This window comes from Anoplophora glabripennis, unplaced genomic scaffold, assembly GCF_000390285.2.
Source record: "Anoplophora glabripennis isolate ALB-LARVAE unplaced genomic scaffold, Agla_2.0 scaffold276, whole genome shotgun sequence".
NCBI lineage: Eukaryota > Metazoa > Arthropoda > Insecta > Coleoptera > Cerambycidae > Anoplophora > Anoplophora glabripennis.
Genome location: NW_019416521.1, coordinates 549403 through 568869, shown reverse-complemented (window position 1 = coordinate 568869; position 19467 = coordinate 549403). Strand labels below are relative to the sequence as shown.

At 33.2% G+C, this 19467-nt stretch overlaps 1 protein-coding gene and 1 long non-coding RNA gene across 4 annotated transcripts; both read right to left on the bottom strand.

Moving 5' to 3' along the window:
- Positions 1–1920: 1920 nt before the first annotated feature.
- On the bottom strand, positions 1921–5161 carry LOC108907591. The gene is made up of 2 exons (XR_001964336.2): positions 3871–5161; positions 1921–3713 (listed from the first exon to the last, which is right to left on the bottom strand). It is a non-coding gene; the product is annotated as an uncharacterized LOC108907591 (long non-coding RNA).
- Positions 5162–6744: 1583 nt separating this feature from the next.
- On the bottom strand, positions 6745–18924 carry LOC108907592 (oxysterol-binding protein-related protein 3). Of its 3 annotated transcripts, XM_018711338.1 has the most exons (11): positions 18689–18924; positions 17991–18358; positions 14674–14968; positions 14397–14611; positions 14183–14341; positions 13940–14123; positions 13789–13883; positions 13645–13731; positions 13024–13273; positions 11897–12576; positions 6745–7554 (listed from the first exon to the last, which is right to left on the bottom strand). In XM_018711338.1, exons 2-11 carry the CDS (start codon positions 18291–18293, stop codon positions 7096–7098), a joined length of 2727 nt encoding a protein of 908 aa, XP_018566854.1. In that variant the 5' UTR covers positions 18294–18358; positions 18689–18924; the 3' UTR covers positions 6745–7095. The 3 variants fall into 3 exon arrangements, with proteins under 3 accessions (XP_018566854.1, XP_018566852.1, XP_018566853.1); XM_018711336.1 differs by having other exon boundaries at positions 13645–13883; XM_018711337.1 differs by having other exon boundaries at positions 13645–13883; positions 18758–18924.
- Between the last annotated feature and the right edge of the window lie 543 nt (positions 18925–19467).

Genomic DNA, 19467 nt, shown 5'->3' with positions numbered 1-19467 from the left:
AAATTGGCGTTCTCGTCTCTCGCTTTGGTTTCTTAAAAGCACCATAGTTTCTTAAATTTTCTTCAAGTCTTACAAATCTACGTGGTTCTGGAACTTCTCTGCGAGGAAATAGTTCTCTGTAGTCAGATTCCTGAACCACAATTTTTATTACACCGAAAGTAAACCTGAATCATGTCCGTCAATTGATTATTACTCACATTTTGCATTGTTGAGCTTATTTTAATAAATAACCTACTGTAACTGACACAGAAAGGGTATAATGCGTAAAAAACTGGTACATGAACGCTTAAATGACATTTACTTGCTTTGTTGTATTATTTTATTTTTTATTTTCCAGGCATTAGTCAAAATACGTTTGTTGTCAAATATTTTCATACTCTGTTTCTGTAATACATGTTTCACAAAAGTAAACTTTATATAGATCGTTGAATTTTGAATAAAAACATGTACAATAATAAATAAATAAAAATCTATATTGACATTTGAAAACAAAAAGTTGACTATCGCTTTTCAAAAAAAAATAATAAATAAGTAACTTTTCGGGCCTTCATGACTATATACAAAAAATATCACAAATTTTTTTTAAGTTCCAAAGGATCAATAAATAAATTTTTCATTGGGTAAAAGTCTGCTGGACTGGATAGTGGATCTGCTGTAAAATCGACCTAGTATCATTTATCTAGGAATATGCGCCAATCGCCATTTTGCGTATTTGACAGATTACAACTACGCCATCTAGATTTGTGATGAATAACTAACCATTTAGATTGCATCTATATACACTATACAGGGTGTTGCAAAATATTGTTTAGAGAATTCTAGAGTAATTCTACATCCACAAATACAAACAAAATTCTTATAAACGTAGGTCCGCAAATGCTTCGTTTTCGAAATAGAGAATGTCAAAAAAAATAAATAAGAATGTTTTTTATTGATAATTTCTAAATTCTTCATTGGAAATCGTTTAAATTTGGGTCAATACATTTATCATTTATGAAACATAGGTTATAACTTGGTATAATCGACTGCATTTCAGACCCATCAAGGGCATAGATCTACGCCACTGGTTTTTACTTTATTTTTAGGGACCTCATTTATTTTAGAGCAAAAAGGCCTCTTGCACATTTGTCATTTAGCGATTTTCGAGCTATTGACGACTTTTAAAACTCGTGCATATAATTTTTAAAGAAACAAACATTTTGTATCAAACCCTTGTATCTTGACTTCAATGTACATACAAAGATGTTGAAAATGGTCTCCACCTGCAAAATGCATGCTTCAGATCGACGATGCATATTACGATGCACTCTATAAGGGATACGTATGTTTTGTCGAATAATTTAACCTGCCTCAAGTATCTCTCGCTCTAAGCTTTTTCGACTATCAATAACCTGGGAATATACTAATGCCTTCATATGTCCCATAAGTTTTCGGTCAGTTTTTTTGAGTATACCGCTGGTATGAACCCCATTCTTCATTATCAAAATGAGACTGCATCAATTTCAACAACCAATACTACACTACGTAAAAAATTGTAAAATGCAGCATGTAAATAAAAACACGTCAAACTGTATAATTTTTATTTTAACCTTCACCTTAAAAGAGCTTTTTCTTGATTAAAAAATGATATTTTACATAGATAAATGTCTAAAGTAAAAGTGAAGAACAGCGTAACACTTTTGAAAAATAATGGGATTAGGAAATAATTGGCGTTGTAGTGATTAAATATTATTGTCACTTATTCACGGACTTTTGAACTTCCAGAAACAATAAATTTCCCACAGTGGCAGAGTGGAGGAACAAACACCCATGTTTATAAGTCGAATATCTACGAACGTTTCGTAACAGTGACCTTTATTTAACTATAATCCAAAACAGTAATAAAAGTAGAAAAAATTTATTGTTTGTGGGCTGTTTTTCCATTTATTTACTAATAACAACCAGCAATACCAACAATTTACAAATTTTTCAATTTTTCAAAACCTCTGTAAAAACGGAACATATCCCTATAAATAACTCTACTTCTACAAGTCTTTCAAAAAACTCTCGACAATCCCTAGGCTGAGAGAGCACGGAATAAAAAGGCTGTTGGATAAACATTCAAGAATTTATTTTATGGGCAAAACGAGATATCGATATCTTTAAAACCTTCGGAACAGAAACGGAAATATCCCAAACCGAACTTCATGGTTTCTTTTTGTTAAAAACCATCAATAAATATTAAGTTACAACAATCAACAATATTTTTTATCAATAGTGACTAGACAGAAAACTGTTTTCCTCTTTATAATAATCTTATATCTTTTTACTTTGCTTTTTCCTAACACTACGTATATAGATCCTTTACAATATAAATATTTGATTGAAGGAGGCTGGTTGGAATATTCTTTTAAAGATACATGCTATTTCAAGATAATATATTTTGTAACAAGACCAGATATCAGTTAACGCGAAGGTAGCTTCTTGAGAGTCAGTCGAAAACCCGACAAAAATATGGTACTTCTTTTATTTCAATTCAATTAATAATAGTTATCATTACAATTCCAAGAGGGCAGCAGTCGTTCAAAGGTAATCAAAGCAAGACAGGAGTACAATTACACGTTTAAATTAAATAAATAGGATTCCTATCGTGACGACTAATTTAAGAAACGGGTCTCAACAAAATATACAAGCATTTATCGTTTCGATTTACCGTTACGTTAACCGTATCTGACATATAATAGATAAGCACACAGCTTGAATTTTTTTCTGAAGAATAAAATCTAAGAATTATCCACCGAATTGTATCGCAAAGGTACTGCTTTACAGTTTTGGACTACCTACAAGTATAAAAATCGAGTAAACAAACGTAATATAGTTAAGATATAAAAACGTACTTGAATTTTTTGATAAATTATTTAAAAAATTTTCAATAAAAACACACTTTTCACTAATGCCATGTTTGCCTAAAAATAAAATTTCTCTAATGCAACAAATTTTCATAAAAAAAAATTGCTGCTTCTAACAATACCTTAAATATTTTCAAATATAATTTATGAGATACAGGGTGTGACAATAGATCATGTAAAAAACCAAGGTGCAAATTCTGCCCTCAAATTTAAGGATATTTTTCTTCGGAATTTTAAAAGGGATCTCCTATTTTTAACCTTGGTAATGGATTCAGCAGAAAATTTTACATCCGGATGTGATCACAACTTTGACTTTGAGATCAAGGTCACAACGGGTTTAAATGATTCATTACCCTTGAAGCAGTCTCGGAATAAGATGTTGAGCTCCAGAAACGATGGCATTTACATCAAGGTACTCAATCACGACCTTCGATTCGTCCTTGACCTCCACTTTGTCAAGGTCATTTGAAGGGCGACAATAAAAATCGACCTTCACCTCAACAAACATTGCGAAAGATGTTCGGGATTGAATTTGAAGGTTAACTTTGTTTTGTTTTCTGCCCGGCCGTGTATTACTTAGATCAGATCTTGGGAAAACGGTAAATTTGTATCCAAGTACGCTGCAAAATAAGGGATTAAAAAAAAGTTCATTTCAAGATGAACTGAAGATTTAAATCCAGAATACTAACGTAATGACAACATAATTCAATGGCCCACAAATAGTGGTGTGATATTTTAATTTTTTCTCAATTTTTCACCGTCAGTCAGTTTTACTTTGTAACGTACCCATATAGCTCTTTTTTCAATTCTCAATGGAAGTTATACCTTCGTTGAGTAACAAGATATTTTTATCATTCTCCCCTCACTCGTTCGTAGCATTATTTTTTCCTACAATTGCTATAGTCGACCTTCAAATGACCTTGACAAAGTGGAAGTTAAGGACGAATCGAAGNCTTTTTTCAATTCTCAATGGAAGTTATACCTTCGTTGAGTAACAAGATATTTTTATCATTCTCCCCTCACTCGTTCGTAGCATTATTTTTTCCTACAATTGCTATAGTCGACCTTCAAATGACCTTGACAAAGTGGAAGTTAAGGACGAATCGAAGGTCCTGATTGAGTACATTGATGTAAATCCCATCGATTCTGGAGGTCAACATCTTATTCCGAGGCTGCTTTAAGGGTGTCATTTAAACTCGTTATGACCTTGACCCCAATTTGACCTTCAATTGACCCTCAAAAGGTCAAGGTGAGGTCAAGGTCTAATCTTAGGTAAGCAGCAATGCTGGTTTCCCCCAATGAAGTGAACAACTTTTCCTCTAGGCCATTTTTCGATTGATGGCTTCTCTGACGAGATATTTACGGGTATCAATTAAAATGGGACAGCCGGTATAAACATTTACCCTCGAAGCCCGTTATTCGGTTTGAAAATTAAAAGAAAAATGTGTATTTCTACATTTTTTGAAATTATGTGTGCACAATCCATGAAAATTGTATTCAATGCGAAAAATTTAAGTCTTAACTCAGTGGTGTGTGTTAGTAATATTTTCCTTTGGATTTTGTTTTCCGTTTTGGAATGCAAATACTATTAAAAATGACATTTATGCACTTCAATACAATTTTTGATATATCTTCTGATGGATTCGCTGACTTTTTACAGTTTAACACCCTGTATCTCATAAACGAACGCTTCAAGAGCATATGTTATATAAAAAATATTTGTAAATGTAGGCAACGAAAATACTCCGTTTTTTACATGTTGTCATATAACACCCTGTACAACGGTAAATTTTTCTAAACATTATTACCGTTCCAAATTGCTTATTTCTACCAAAACGGCAAAAAAGGTCAAGTTCAAAATAAAATTGATACTTCAAAAATATTTCTTCTAATTGGCATATAATTTTTGAAGAAAATGTAACCAATATACTTGGCATCTATGTAATCGGTTTGAACTGAGAATGATTTTTTTTTCACATTGAATATCATTTTATTCATGCACTGTGAACACAAAATTCCATTTTATTATCTTCCTTCAAAAAGCAAGTGTTTATAGAATAAAGCATTCTTAAATTTGGATGAGAAAAATGCTGCTTCATTTTTAAAACCGTGTGGCCCAAAAAAAACGAATATTTTTTTTCTTGTCTCTTGTGAAAATATGTTAGTTTATCAAGTTTTAAGAACCCCCTCAAAAAATTAGCTCAAACAAATTTTTTTAGAGGTCGCTCAAGATTTTTAAAAATTTCCAAAATCGTCAAAAATAGAATTTTTTCTTTAAATTTTTTTTCTCGTTATTTTATCATTTTCTAGGTTGCAAAAAATCTCGATTCTGAAAATTTCAAATCGATATTTTAATTTCTAAAGGTCACTCATAATTATTTTAACTTTAATAGTGTACCTAAAATGTTTTCCAGCGACCTCTAAAAATAAATATCAACGAACTAATNATAAACGAACGCTTCAAGAGCAAATGTTATATAAAAAATATTTGTAAATGTAGGCAACGAAAATACTCCGTTTTTTACATGTTGTCGTATAACACCCTGTACAACGGTAAATTTTTCTAAACATTATTACCGTTCCAAATTGCTTATTTCTACCAAAACGGCAAAAAAGGTCAAGTTCAAAATAAAATTGATACTTCAAAAATATTTCTTCTAATTGGCATATAATTTTTGAAGAAAATGTAACCAATATACTTGGCATCTATGTAATCGGTTTGAACTGAGAATGATTTTTTTTTCACATTGAATATCATTTTATTCATGCACTGTGAACACAAAATTCCATTTTATTATCTTCCTTCAAAAAGCAAGTGTTTATAGAATAAAGCATTCTTAAATTTGGATGAGAAAAATGCTGCTTCATTTTTAAAACCGTGTGGCCCAAAAAAAACGAATATTTTTTTTCTTGTCTCTTGTGAAAATATGTTAGTTTATCAAGTTTTAAGAACCCCCTCAAAAAATTAGCTCAAACAAATTTTTTTAGAGGTCGCTCAAGATTTTTAAAAATTTCCAAAATCGTCAAAAATATAATTTTTTCTTTAAATTTTTTTTCTCGTTATTTTATCATTTTCTAGGTTGCAAAAAATCTCGATTCTGAATATTTCAAATCGATATTTTAATTTCTAAAGGTCACTCATAATTATTTTAACTTTAATAGTGTACCTAAAATGTTTTCCAGCGACCTCTAAAAATAAATATCAACGAACTAATCATTTTTTTTTATTGAATTTGATGACAAATGAATAGAAATAAATCACGAGACACTTAAAAAATTTCTCGAAGCAAAATTTATTACCGCACTGCATCAAACATTTATAATTTTTTAATTTTTTAAAATTTAAGTGTCTCGTGATTTATTTCTATACTTTTGTTCATCAAATTCAATAGAAATAATTATTAGTTCGTTGATATTTATTTTTTAGAGGTCGCTCGAAAACATAGGTAAGTACACTACTTCGGAAATTAAAATAATTATGAGTGACCTTTAGAAATTAAAATATCGATCTGAAATTTTCAGAACCTAGAAAATGATAAAATAACGCGAAAAAAGATTCAATTTTTGACGATTTTGGAAATTTTTAAAAATCTTGAGTGACCTCTTTTGAGCCGATTTTTTGATGGGGTTCTTAAAACATGATAAACTAACATATTTTCACAAGACACGAAAAAAAAATAATCATTTTTTTTTAGCCACCCACCCTGTATATATAACAGCACCACTGATGTCAATCTAGACCCCAAAATAATGTATATTGACTTAAAAAAAAAGCATATATAATTTTATATATAGCCAATACTGTTTTTATATAGCTAAGCTACTAAAATTACAACACAAAATGATATCACATTAATTGGTTAATATTCTTTCTATTAGCTATTAGCCCTTCATTCGAATTTCTAAACAACATAATTTTTAAACATTAACACCGGTATAATTTGTATCGCTTGCCTAATGTAGACATGATTTCACTTTCCTAATAAACTCTCCGTTAAATATAATGTGAACAAGATCTCTACCGCCAATATGTATCACCGAATACTCAAGCATGGCATTAGAATGGACTTAAAAACTCAATGGAACCTTTAAAAATGACTACTTAACCTAAAACAGCATGAACGAAATATACACATCACCGGGCAATTGCATAAAAATAGTCCTAAAAACATTTACGCGTATCGCAGAATGTAAAGTTGATCACAAGTCACCATAAGGACTCAAACTGCATATTCGAGAAGCCTGGGTTCCTCCTCATGTCCCAGTACTTGCCATTGTACTCCCAGACGTCGTCCTGGGGACTAGAGAACCATCTAGGCTCGTACGTCAGACCTAACTCCTCGCGACGTTTTCTCCTCTCCCTCTGAGCCATCTCTAATTGCAATTTTAGGTTCTCCGCCGTAGTGAGGTCCCCCTCCTCCAAAGCCCTTTGATCGGGCCTAAGCCTGGTATCTGTCGGTGGCAACAAATAAGAATCCGGATCCAACTCGTTCAATTCTACGGCGAAACGGGTGAAGCCATAGTACCGTTCGTGGTTGGGTGGTAGGGTACCGGCACGCCAAATGCATCTGGCCGACGGAGCCACTCCGCAATAGAGGGACTCTGACCACTTACCAAATAAACGCCTGACTGGTTTGCCGGATTCGTCGAAAACAGCACCAACGACCTAAAATGTATTATTTTTTTCTAATAAAGGGAAACATGAAATTCTAAAAACACCCTGTACAAAACATATTAATAGATTTTTTAAAAGTCTGACTGCCATTTTCTATATACAGGGTGTAACTTTCAGTGGGGGTCATATTTATATAGGGGCTTCTTTTGACCTTTAGAAACACGTATCAATAGTTTATTTTTTCAAATTCTGTCGTAAACACTTATATTTTTTTTAACCTTTTTTTAGTAATTTTAGTACCCCGCCGCTGGAAAAGCTAGTGTAACTTCAAGTAATGGCGCGTCTCAGCACATGCAAAATTCCTAACCCAACAAAATCAAACAGTAATCAATAATGATATATGAAATACACAAAAATAAATAGTCTATTGATGGCTTCCAGTGATGAAAAACATTCAAATTCATGGATAGATGTAGCCTCCAAATACGGAACAACAACTGACACCCTTCAGTTCGTCACCGTTGACCCATACTATCTCCCTTCACATGCACTGTAGGTTGCCTACAATTTGTGTATTTGTAATATATGAATATTACAGTGGCAGCGTACAGAAATATTAAAGTGCATTTTAAGAAACTAATTATAACTGGATTATTTATTTGATTAAAAAAAAAGAATTTCAGATTCGTATTCAGAGGAACATGTACCCTAAATCCCTAAAATCCCTAAAAAACTGACCTCCAACTTAACGTTACACCCTGTATTTCATGTGACACTAAAAAAAAAAACTTAAAATAACATTACTCATACTAAATTTTGACCAAATAATTTTAAATATTTTGAGATTTTTCGAGTATAATTGATTTAATCTCTAGATGCAAAAATATCAGTTTCCATTTTTTAATAACCACCCATTCTCTATTTTTTTGTCAGTGTTTCTTCCATGTTTTAACAAAGTATAATTATTTTGAAAAATTATATACTAACTGTTATAAAGTTTGTACCAAATGGGAAATACTGTATTTGCTTCACGAAAAAAAAAAACTAATAATTTTTGGGAGATTTTAACAAGCCAAAATTAAAACAAATTTTTGAGAAAATACTTGGAATTTTTGGCTTAAGAAAACATCAACTCAACAAGTTAAAAACAAATGGACCACAATTTAAAATCGGAAAGAATTAAAAACTGATGTTTTNTTGTGCTTACTTTTGTTCTACACGTTTTACTTTTAAAGATTTCAGTACCTAGAAATGTCAGAAATTTCACTATTTCTCGGCCAGGAATATGGCCACCTTAAGGTGTTCTAAGTTCACACGAACACCCTGTACAAAACATATTAATTGATTTTTTAAAAGTCTGACTGCCATTTCATTTTCTATATACACGGTGTAACTTGAGTGGGGGTCATATTTAAATAGAGGTTTCCTTTGACCTTTAGACACACGTATCAATAGTTTATTTTTTCAAATTTTGTCATAAAAACTTAATTTTTTTTAACCTTCTTTTAGTAATTTTAGTACCCCGCCGCTGGAGAAGCTAGTGTAACCACAAATAAAGGCGTGCTTTCGTCTCAGCGCATGCAAAATTCCATACCATTCCCCACTAGTTACTTTTGTTGAGTGGGTGTTCGCCACACAAACAATACCTCACAAGTAACCTAGCAAAATCAAGCGGTAATCAATAATGATAAATGAAATACACAAAAATAAATAGTCTATTGATGGCTTCCAACAATGAAAAACATTCAAATTCAGAGATAGATATGTACTGTCTCCAAATACGAAACAACAATTGACGCCCTTCACTTCGTCACCGTTAACCTGCACTATCTCCTTTCACATGTACTGTAGGTTGCCTACAATTTGTCTGTGAATTTGTAATATATGAATATTACAGTGCCGGCATACACAAATATTAAAGTGCATTTTAAGAAACTAATTATAACTCGATTATTTATTTGATTAAAAAAAAAAAGAATTTCAGATTCGTATTCAGAGGAACATGTACTATAATCCCTAAAAAACTGATCCCCACTTAACGTTACACCCTGTATTTCATGTGACACTAAAAAAAAAACTTAAAATAACGTTACTCATACTAAATTTTGACCAAAAAATTTCGAATATTTTGAGATTTTTCGAGTATAATTGACATAATCTCTAGATGCAAAAATATCAGTTTCCATTTTTTAATAATCAACAGTTCTCAATTTTTTTGTCGGTGTATCTTCCATGTTTTAGAGTTGTTTTAAAATCTTATGAGCTTTGGCCTTCATATGCGCAGAAACATAATTCCGACCGTCGCCTAAATTATTCTATGTCCTAAAAACATTACATCTATTATTCACAGTCTATCTTGAGCTCTCGTAGCATAAACAAGCCTTTGATCCGATTGCAATCATAATAAAATTCCCTATTCTTTATTTTAATTTAAGCAATAAAATATATATAANAAATACTTGGAATTTTCGGCTTAAGAAAACATCAACTCAACAAGTTAAAAACAAATGGACCACGATTTAAAATCGGAAAGAATTAAAAACTGATGTTTTCCCACGTTTTTTTTTAATCTAAAAATTATTTTTAGATTTGGTATACGCACACAAAATCTACGACGAAAACTAAGACATATGAACTACTCCATCAGATTTTTTAACATCCTGCAAAAATTATTTTGTCTTTAATGACCACCTTCAATTTTTACATACAGAATAGAAATTCATAATTAATATTTAACAGATCTGTTAAAAATGAAAGCTTTAACATGCATTCAAAATTTAAAGGTAAAATAAAGAATTGCCTCTTATACCGGGTGGCCTATTAAATTATTTCACAGCCTACTTCGATTTAAATTTTGAAAGTTGGCACTGTTGAAAGATACTCAAGTACAGAGGTATATTGTAGCGCTAAGCTTAAGAGAGAATTTTTAGTTTTCAATCTGATTCGACACAGAATAAATGTGATATCTGAATAAGTGAATAAACGATATCTTTTAATAATTATTAAAGTGTTTTAGTTCTACCCATAATCCCAACAGGCACACCAGGGTTTTTGTGTGTGCACTTTTCAAATATGTGGAATAATTTTGTTCTTGTAATACTTCTGGTTATATCAGAATGTCAGGCGTCAACTTTGTTATTTTAAAAGGAACATGAAACCTAGAAGAGATAAGTATAGGAAACCATAGTATGGATAGAAAGAGAAAAGGGCACATTCAAATCTGAAAAAATATACAGGGTGTTCCATTACAGACAATCAAGCTTAGATGGCTTCTAGTGGACCAAACTCGGTATTGAATAATCACCACCCTGTATAAGATTCGGTAACACTGAGGATATGATGATGCAGCTTAGGTATTTAGCTCCTGCTCCTACAAATATCGTTGCTTTATCTGTCTGTCGAATGTGCACAGCTTTAAAGTTTGTTCTGATTTTTAATTTATACAAACGTAGGTTGAAATATGCTTCGTTTCCGAGATACAGTTTTTAAATTTTATTTTTTTATTAATTATTCTTAATTATTTCAAAAAGTTTTAAAGATATTGACACGAACTTATATGAACTATTTTTCTCAAAATAACTTCAGCAACCACCGTAATTTGTTCCAAACGTACTAACAGGTGTCAAAAGCGTGGATGCCGGCGGGGCGAGCGGAAGAGCGGGGCATTCGTTTTAAGGCCGTATATCACTGTTGGTCGTTATAACCAATAGATTTTATGGTAAATGTATACACAAACGCGTCGCTAAATCTGAAATGTCGTTGAAAACGGTGTCGTAGTAAACGATATTTTTAATATGGTATTTCTATAGGATTTAATCGGGACTTCCAAATTCCATCGTTATATCCAATATGTCGTTTAAATCAATGTTGTTATAACCAATTTTCACTGTATCTTGAAAACGGATAATTTTAGGAATAGGGAAACTTGATGAAAGTCACCTTAAAATGAAGCGTAGAATCCAAAAATGTCAAACTATAAGTGTTCCATTCAAAACAACAAAATTGATGCCAACTTCCGGTATAACCGGAAGTGTTATAGGAACAAAATTATTAGACTTGAAAAGAGCACACCCAAAAACCCTAGTGTGCCAATTTTCAAAAATTAAATCAAAGTAGGTTCTGACATAATAGACCACTTACTTTGAGTCACCCGGTATATAAAAGAGAAAGAAAAATAAATTAGATCATAAAATAAATTATTTGATCTAGATAAACGTTGCATCACTTTTACTGAATTTTTAATAATATATTTAGGATTTTGATAAAAAAAAATATACTTATTTCAATTAATTACACTCCACAGTCATTTAGACAATAAAAATAAGTAATAAATAAATGCAAAAAATTACCATAATTTTTCTTCAAACTAATTTTTTATTACATAATCACTCACCTCATGTCGTTTCGCTGACCAATAACTAGCCTTCGAGAAGGTAAGCTTGCAAGTAATCCTGCCATTGCTGATTTTCAGCTCCCCATACTGATCGACCCACCTCTGGCCGCTGAACAAGTTATGCACGCACGTCGTCACCTTATTCCAGGTGTAGAGATCACCGGTCTTCGGCAGCAACACGTGGATGCTGCCAAGAGGCTGAAACTCCATGCTCTTGCCCCAGAACTTGGTCTTCACCCTGGCCTCCTGCCAGAAGGTAAAGTTAGAACTCTCCGCATAGCACGCCCCTACGGGTGGGTGGTGCGACACCTGCTCAGCTAAAAATCGGAAGCCCTTGTCCTCCCTGATGCACTCGTAGGTCTCCCCCAGCAGCGGATTGAAAGGTTTATTGCCGGCCCGGCTCAGGGTGCTTGCGTAAGCGGAGACGGCGAAAGCCGCAATTTCAACCATTCGCTCGTACGGGTCATCGATGCTAGCTGCTTTATCCAACAGATCGGAATATTCCAGTTCCTCGCAAAGCCTTTGTAGGACGTTCAAGGGTTCGTTCAGAGCCACCGGCATGCTGATCTGCGAGAGATCTTTCCCGATGTTCCTGCTGAGGAGGTTCCACAGCGACAGACCCTCCGTGATGGGACGGGGCACCGGTAAGACGGTCCTACGACCCGTCAAGCCTTGGCTGTCTGCAAATTAATTCATAAAAAAACTATTTGATAGGGTGACCAAACGGGCACGTCACACAAATTTTTTTATTTATTCCGCATTAGAAAAATTACGTATAGCAGCATCGTGTGTTCTTTAAATGAGTTGTTACAAGTTTTATACCATTTAGCGCATGGCGAAGTGGGAGAAGATTCGTGTATAATATTTCTGCAGCTACAGCATTTTGCCAACATTAACCGTATATCGATAGGACATCTTCGTCGTAAAAGCCTTACTAGATAAAACAAATTTTTTGAACAGTACTTATTAAATAAACAGTAATTTTCTGAATCAAAAAAATGGCGGGAGGCATTTATAAATTGGAAAATTTATAAATAAAAAGAAGAGGAAGTCGAATAACAACTCTACAATTTATGAAAAAGAAACGCAAACATACAAACGACACCCCAAAAGTACAAGACACTTACCTCCGACCTCTAAGCTGTTCACCGGATTCAGCTCTGCGCCCAGCTCCGACTCCGAACTGATGCTTCCTTCCCCGCTAGAAAGCGAGCCTGCCTCGGAACTGCTCTCCGAGCGGGTACGCACCTCAGACTCCTCTTCGGCCCTCTCGTTGTAGTCGGGCGGCTTATCGACAGGTAAATCCTCTGCATCGAAGAATTCAGTGGCACTCACGCAAGACGAGCTGTAGCTCAGCGAGACGTTATGCACGCGCTGCTACAAGTCCCGAAAAGGAAAAGCAAGCGGTCAACCAAACACAAAATAAAACAAGAGAAATACTTGTCGATATGGGCACATTCGTGCTGGCGAGTAAAAAACAAATAAGTCGAAAAATTCGGAGAACAAAGGTTTAGTAATAGTATAGTATCTAAATACTTCAATGTTCATGATATTCAACACTAATTTCTTAATTCTACTATACTTTCATTATTACAGACAATGAATTGATACTAAAAAATAGAATGAGATTGAAATTAATTTATCCAGTTCGAAGGACCATTTTTGTAATATCCAGCTCGAAGGACCATTGATTAAGCATCAAATGTTTCAGTTTTAAATCTCATGCAAAAATGTTGAAAACTACTTACGTTTTCTGACAAGTGTTCCAAAGAAGACAAGTCAGCCAAATCGGAGGCTTCGTGGATCCTAAGCAGGCGGCTCCTCAAATCAGTATTCTGTTGAAGGACTTGATTGAGATTATTTTTTAAATTGACTACGTTTCGATTACTAACATTAGGAGGAACTTGCACCTCGGATTCTAAGGCAGACTTGAGCCGTTCCCGTTCCGTGCTTAGGCCAAACGTCAGCGTCTTCAGACTGCTCAGCACTGAAATGCGCAGGTTATGAGATTGGCACGAAAATCTGAAAGTGTTCCCTCCTTACCGGTTTTGGCCATGGCTAAGAAGTCGTCCCTCATCTGGTTCTCGACGGTGAGGGAGATCACGTCTACGTTGCTCAAGCTGTCCGGTGTGGGAGTCGTGCACGTGGCGTTGATCGGTATGGGCAAAGTGGAGGCATTTATGGCATTGAGTTGCGGTGAAGAAGAAATTGCAGAGAAGGAATTAGCCTGATTTAAAAAATTATAAAAGTACAAAAATCAGATTGGTGAAACAGTAGCAGACTTACAGATAACGGAGAAATATTATCGGTGTCGGTCGCGCTACTAGATTTGTTAGCAAACTGGATCGTTAAATCGACGCTGCCCCCTTTGGACGATTTCTTCTTTTTCAGACCAAACTTCCTCCTGTCCTTTTTAACATTAGGTGACAAAGCCTCGCAGGCACTCTATAAAAGATTGTGCAGATTTTTATAATCAGACAACACGTTCCCATTTCCTTACCTCCGCAATCACAATATTGCTGCTTTCGATCTGCTGCAGAAGCCTAGAGAGCTTCGTGATGTTCTGTTCGATTACCGTAGCATCTCTCTGATACTGCTCTAAAGTCGACAAAGACTCCTGAAGCCAAATACTAAGGCGACCAGTGCCGTTCGGCGGCTTCAAGCCCCTTGTGAGGCTGCCATCACGACTAACAATTTCTGGAGTCCTAGAAATATCTGGAACGTAAGAATATGTGTAAAAATTATATTTTCTGACACAGAAAAAATTATGTACGTACTATGTAGCCCATCAGTGGGACTGAATAACGCGCCGACATTCGTCCCGTAGGTCAAGATATGCTGCCTGTAGAGTCTGTGTGCCGTCAACTGTTGCACCCAACCGCTAAAAGTATCATCAGTCTTTGCTTTCAAATGGTATATGAATTCTTCTGCGTCAATGTCGATGCGTCTGCGTCTCTGCTTGGTCGTGATTACCGACAAACCTATGTCCAGCGAGCCGTGAATTTTACCTTTGTTTATCTCTGTAGGGCCTTTACCGTAAACCAAAATGCCCTTATCTAGCGTGAAATACCTCTGAAATAAACAAAAATTACATTTAAATACGGTGCACTCATTTTTGACAGTTAACAAGGTTTTATCTTTCCATTTTCCTCAAAGTTTTAGTTAGAAATAACAACTAATTATAAAGAGACTAAGACATGTTTTAAATTTGCCAATTTTTAACACAATAAATTAGTCAAGAAATTTTACAATTACCTAGAAGTTTAAGCTATAAACTAAAAAATATTAGGCTACACTTTTAAGATATAAACCGATTATGACAGCAGCTTATCGCAAGCTGTGGTAAATTTTATAACTTTCATAAGTTATTAAAGTGTAAAATGAAAAAAAATTATTTCTGAGATATTTAACAAAAATTGTACAAAAATTAAAATTTTTGTAGCAACGTAAATATGTACTATCTAAAATAAAATTATTTGTGCACATAATCTCTATTGTATTCTAGAAAGAAATAAAACTTTTCAGAAAAATAAAATAGGTGCTGCAAAGCCAAAATCATCATCATCATCATCAAACCAAAACCATCTACAAACTAATTCTTTTGGAAAATGGCACTAAGCTCCATTGATATTGCAATGGTTCTATTATTGGTGAACAAATTGGAATTGGAGAACTAGAACTGGTTCCAATTTATTAGCCAATTTTTATTTTCTAATGACTTTTAATATGTAATTAACAATACCAGTTTTAATCACATTCTACAGTGTTGATGATCCAAAATGGAGCATCATATTTAAAGCAGATAAGAATACCATAAAATAGTAGTTTTTAGCAACAAAACTTTCAAAATGTAATTTTTTAACACAATCTATTAAATTATTTCCAGCTAACATGTGGGCGGTTTTAGGTCATAATTTATGAGCTGTGCTGTAATTACTGAGAACAATTACTATGTTATTTCCAGATATTGTATTAATAACTGATATGATATGAACTAATTAATATTATTCAAAACAGTCAATATAAGAAATTATTCCCCGTTAGTTATTAGATTTGTTTCCGCGGAGTTCTCAAACTGACACATATATTTTCAAAATATTGTTTTAATCAATATGTTCAAACTGTAACTTTAAGAAAAATGAGTTTTGCAAAAAAACAAGAAAACACTTGTTTGTATCTATAGTTAATCATGAAGAAAAATATTTTGCAAATATATGTGCAATCTTTTTCGAGATTTCAGTGCCACCCTTATTTTAATCTTCCATTTAGAAAATTTCATGTTAAATTTGTCATGACGAAAGTTTTCTATGAGGCCCTAGAAATCATCCTCTAAACAACATGGGTCCCAAACGCCATTACAAAAATATGATCACTTAAATTTTTGTGGGCCATCAATGCATATTTGTCTCTTTCGATATAATGCACTAAAACTTTTGTATAAAATTGACTCTGATACATCACTTGAGAATATACAATGATTTATAAGTGAATATGATGAAATTATGATATTCTCGAATGACTCATTCTAAACATGAAAAGATGACACTGCAGACTGATTTATGACTTTAATAATAAACATTCTTGGACTACTTTACACAGATTTAGATAAAAGAGTTACAGATTTGATATTTAATGCGACTGTTGACTTTTTCCTTATTGCTTTTCATTAAATTATGGAAGTATTTCTTTCTTATCGCAACAATATTTCTGCAAATTACAAAGTCAAATTCAGTCATTGTTTTAAACATGCAGTCAGTAGTATAATTATTTATAATATATTCAGTAGTTGCAAACCAATTCCAAACTTTAAATCGTTAGATAATAAATAATAGTTTTAACAGTTATTTTACTTTAATAAGCTGTACAATTCCTTGCAATATAAGATTTTTTACATTTACCAGTGTCCAGTGTTGGTTAAACATTAATATTGAAAAAGTAATATCTTTCTAGACCAAATTTTAATAAGTAGGACATTTATGTCAGATAACAAAAAGGTCAGCACTGATTTACACCCATGACAAACATTATGCATTCTCAAAATATTTAATATTCATTTCGTTTGTAAACATTTTTCTTCAAGACCCCTTTCTGACAAAAAACTAACCAAACCAAAAATAGACTGTAGCTAACAATGAAGTGGATTATACATTTTTAGTATCTGATTCAAGATGATGACAGTGGCTTGATGCCAAATAAACACAAGTGAGTATAAATTGAATAACTTATCTAACTTTAACTGCAGGTAAGGTGACATTTTGACCTTTACAACAACGTTTCGATGGAGCAGAGTAGTCTATGCTCTAATATGCAATTTTCGGAAAAGATAAAACTTTGAAGAACGCAACAGCAACAGTGGAAAACAAACTGAACTAAAAAAATTTAATAAAACACAAAGAATTAAGTTATTATAAAAAAATCAAATTTTCAATAATAAAAGAAATAATAACTTTCATATACATAGACCTTTAACGCGAAGAAAATTTGAAACGATCTACAAATATCCAGAAACGTAATTTTGAAGTGAGGCATGTGACTGATCTATTGCCAAATGTTCTATTAATTTTAACTTCAGGCTACAAACGAGACTATTCAATTAGTAAATTAACAACAGACTTTTCAAGAACAAGTTATAAAATCTCAATTTAGAATTACTATATCGAATATATATCTATTGAAGATAGTTTTATAATTTGATAATTTAATATGTACAATTAATATCAATTTAACTCTTTGATTCTATTTTCAAATTTAAATTAAAATGTACGTAAAAAGAACACATACATTAAAAATAACTAAATTATATAAAACGATAAGTCTATTAAATACATGTAGTAAGATTATTATTATCATATATTTTACATACAATTGTTTCGCTACTTTACAATAATTAAAAGATCCAAGTTCAAATGTTTATTTTTAACAAACACAAAGTACTGTATGATTACTGTATAGGTTGATAATTGCATTGACATAAATATATTTCTCTATTCTACACGCTATTATCATATTTCACCTCAAGAATTACTGTTGTGAAAAATTAATTTTATGGCCGACCTTCGAGTCATCAATTAACTAAAAAATTGTGGCAGCTTACCTTATGCCAGCCTTTCAGTGGCCACTTCCTCTTCTTATGCAGATATCCGTTAAAAAGGTTCGGTTTATTTTCGAAGCGCTGTCCATCCTTCAAACCCTCCATAATCTCCCACTCGGAGCCCCTGCGGTTCTTCTTCCGTCTCTTCTCATTCTGATGGACTTGATTTTGTTCAGTTGCGCTATCAGCACTCAAACTATTCGTTTCAACGCTTGCATCAGAATCACTCGCTGTCACAATACTATTTCCTACCTTTAATTTAATTTTGTTCAATTGTGGGCTCTTTTTAGTGTCACCAGTTGCCATTGCTGCTCCTCACTTACAACTGTCATCAAAGGCAATCAGTAGTAGCGAGTTGTTCTGCTAATTCGCTACAAGTAAACATATTAATAGCTGGGTTTTTATCTTGTAAACATTGAAAAACTTTCAAGTCGCAGTGATACCGCGGTATTGATGATGCGTGAGTACATGAATTTCTGCATTAAAAAAAAACAATCGCCAGTGAATTTAGGTTAACGAATTTAATGATTTTTTGTCAAGGTTATTTTTACTGTTGATTCGGATTCTATTTCGTAATGCCATAATATTTATTTTCATATCGTTGACTAATACTTATGCAAATCAGTATTAATGTGGAAAACTCAATGACATGAGCTCATGCAACAAAATTAGTAAATGAACATTTTTGTAAGGTAACATACCCTAACTATAAAAGACATTATACAAATTTATGTAGTAATTACAGTCGGAACGATCTAGGGAACCCATACTTAAAATCAATAACGATACCAGTTCGTTAAATTACACTTAATAACCATAGTTAGCACCTCCCCTGACCCTAGAATTTTGCACTTCACTATTTTTTCGTGGGATTGTCTTCCTGCCAAGCAGTACTCAATCACAAAACATATAATACGGCACGACCCCTGCCAGCTAGTGGTTGTCCACAAAACATTGGTTGTCAATGCTGTCAAACTGTCAAGGTTATAAATTAGTAACGTCATTAGAGCATATACAACATGGAGGAAGACCACGTGTTAAAAAGTGTAGACACTGTAGAGAAGGAGCGACAATTTAGACACTGTGTCTCTCTGTCTCTAATCGTAGAGGAAGAAAATACGTTAGCCAATAACGTGACTAGAGAGAGAGAGATAGAAACTAACACCTAACGTATCTCTTTCTCTCTCTGTCACTCATCTACATTGTCGCTGTAAGCATACTTACACGTAATATATGTTCAAAGGTAACGTCAGAAGTAGTCTAGCAACAATAGATGTGACATCTAACGACCAGTAGCTGCATTAATAAAATTATTACATCGAAATTAAAAGAATGTGATAGCTCACTATTATGACGAGAACGCATGGTGACTTTTCCCAATGGCTCCACTATGGTGTAAATTGTTTCTAATTTTGTGGCTTTACCGCTTTATTTCAAGAATTGTATACAATTATTGGTTTTATGTGCAAATCTAAATGCC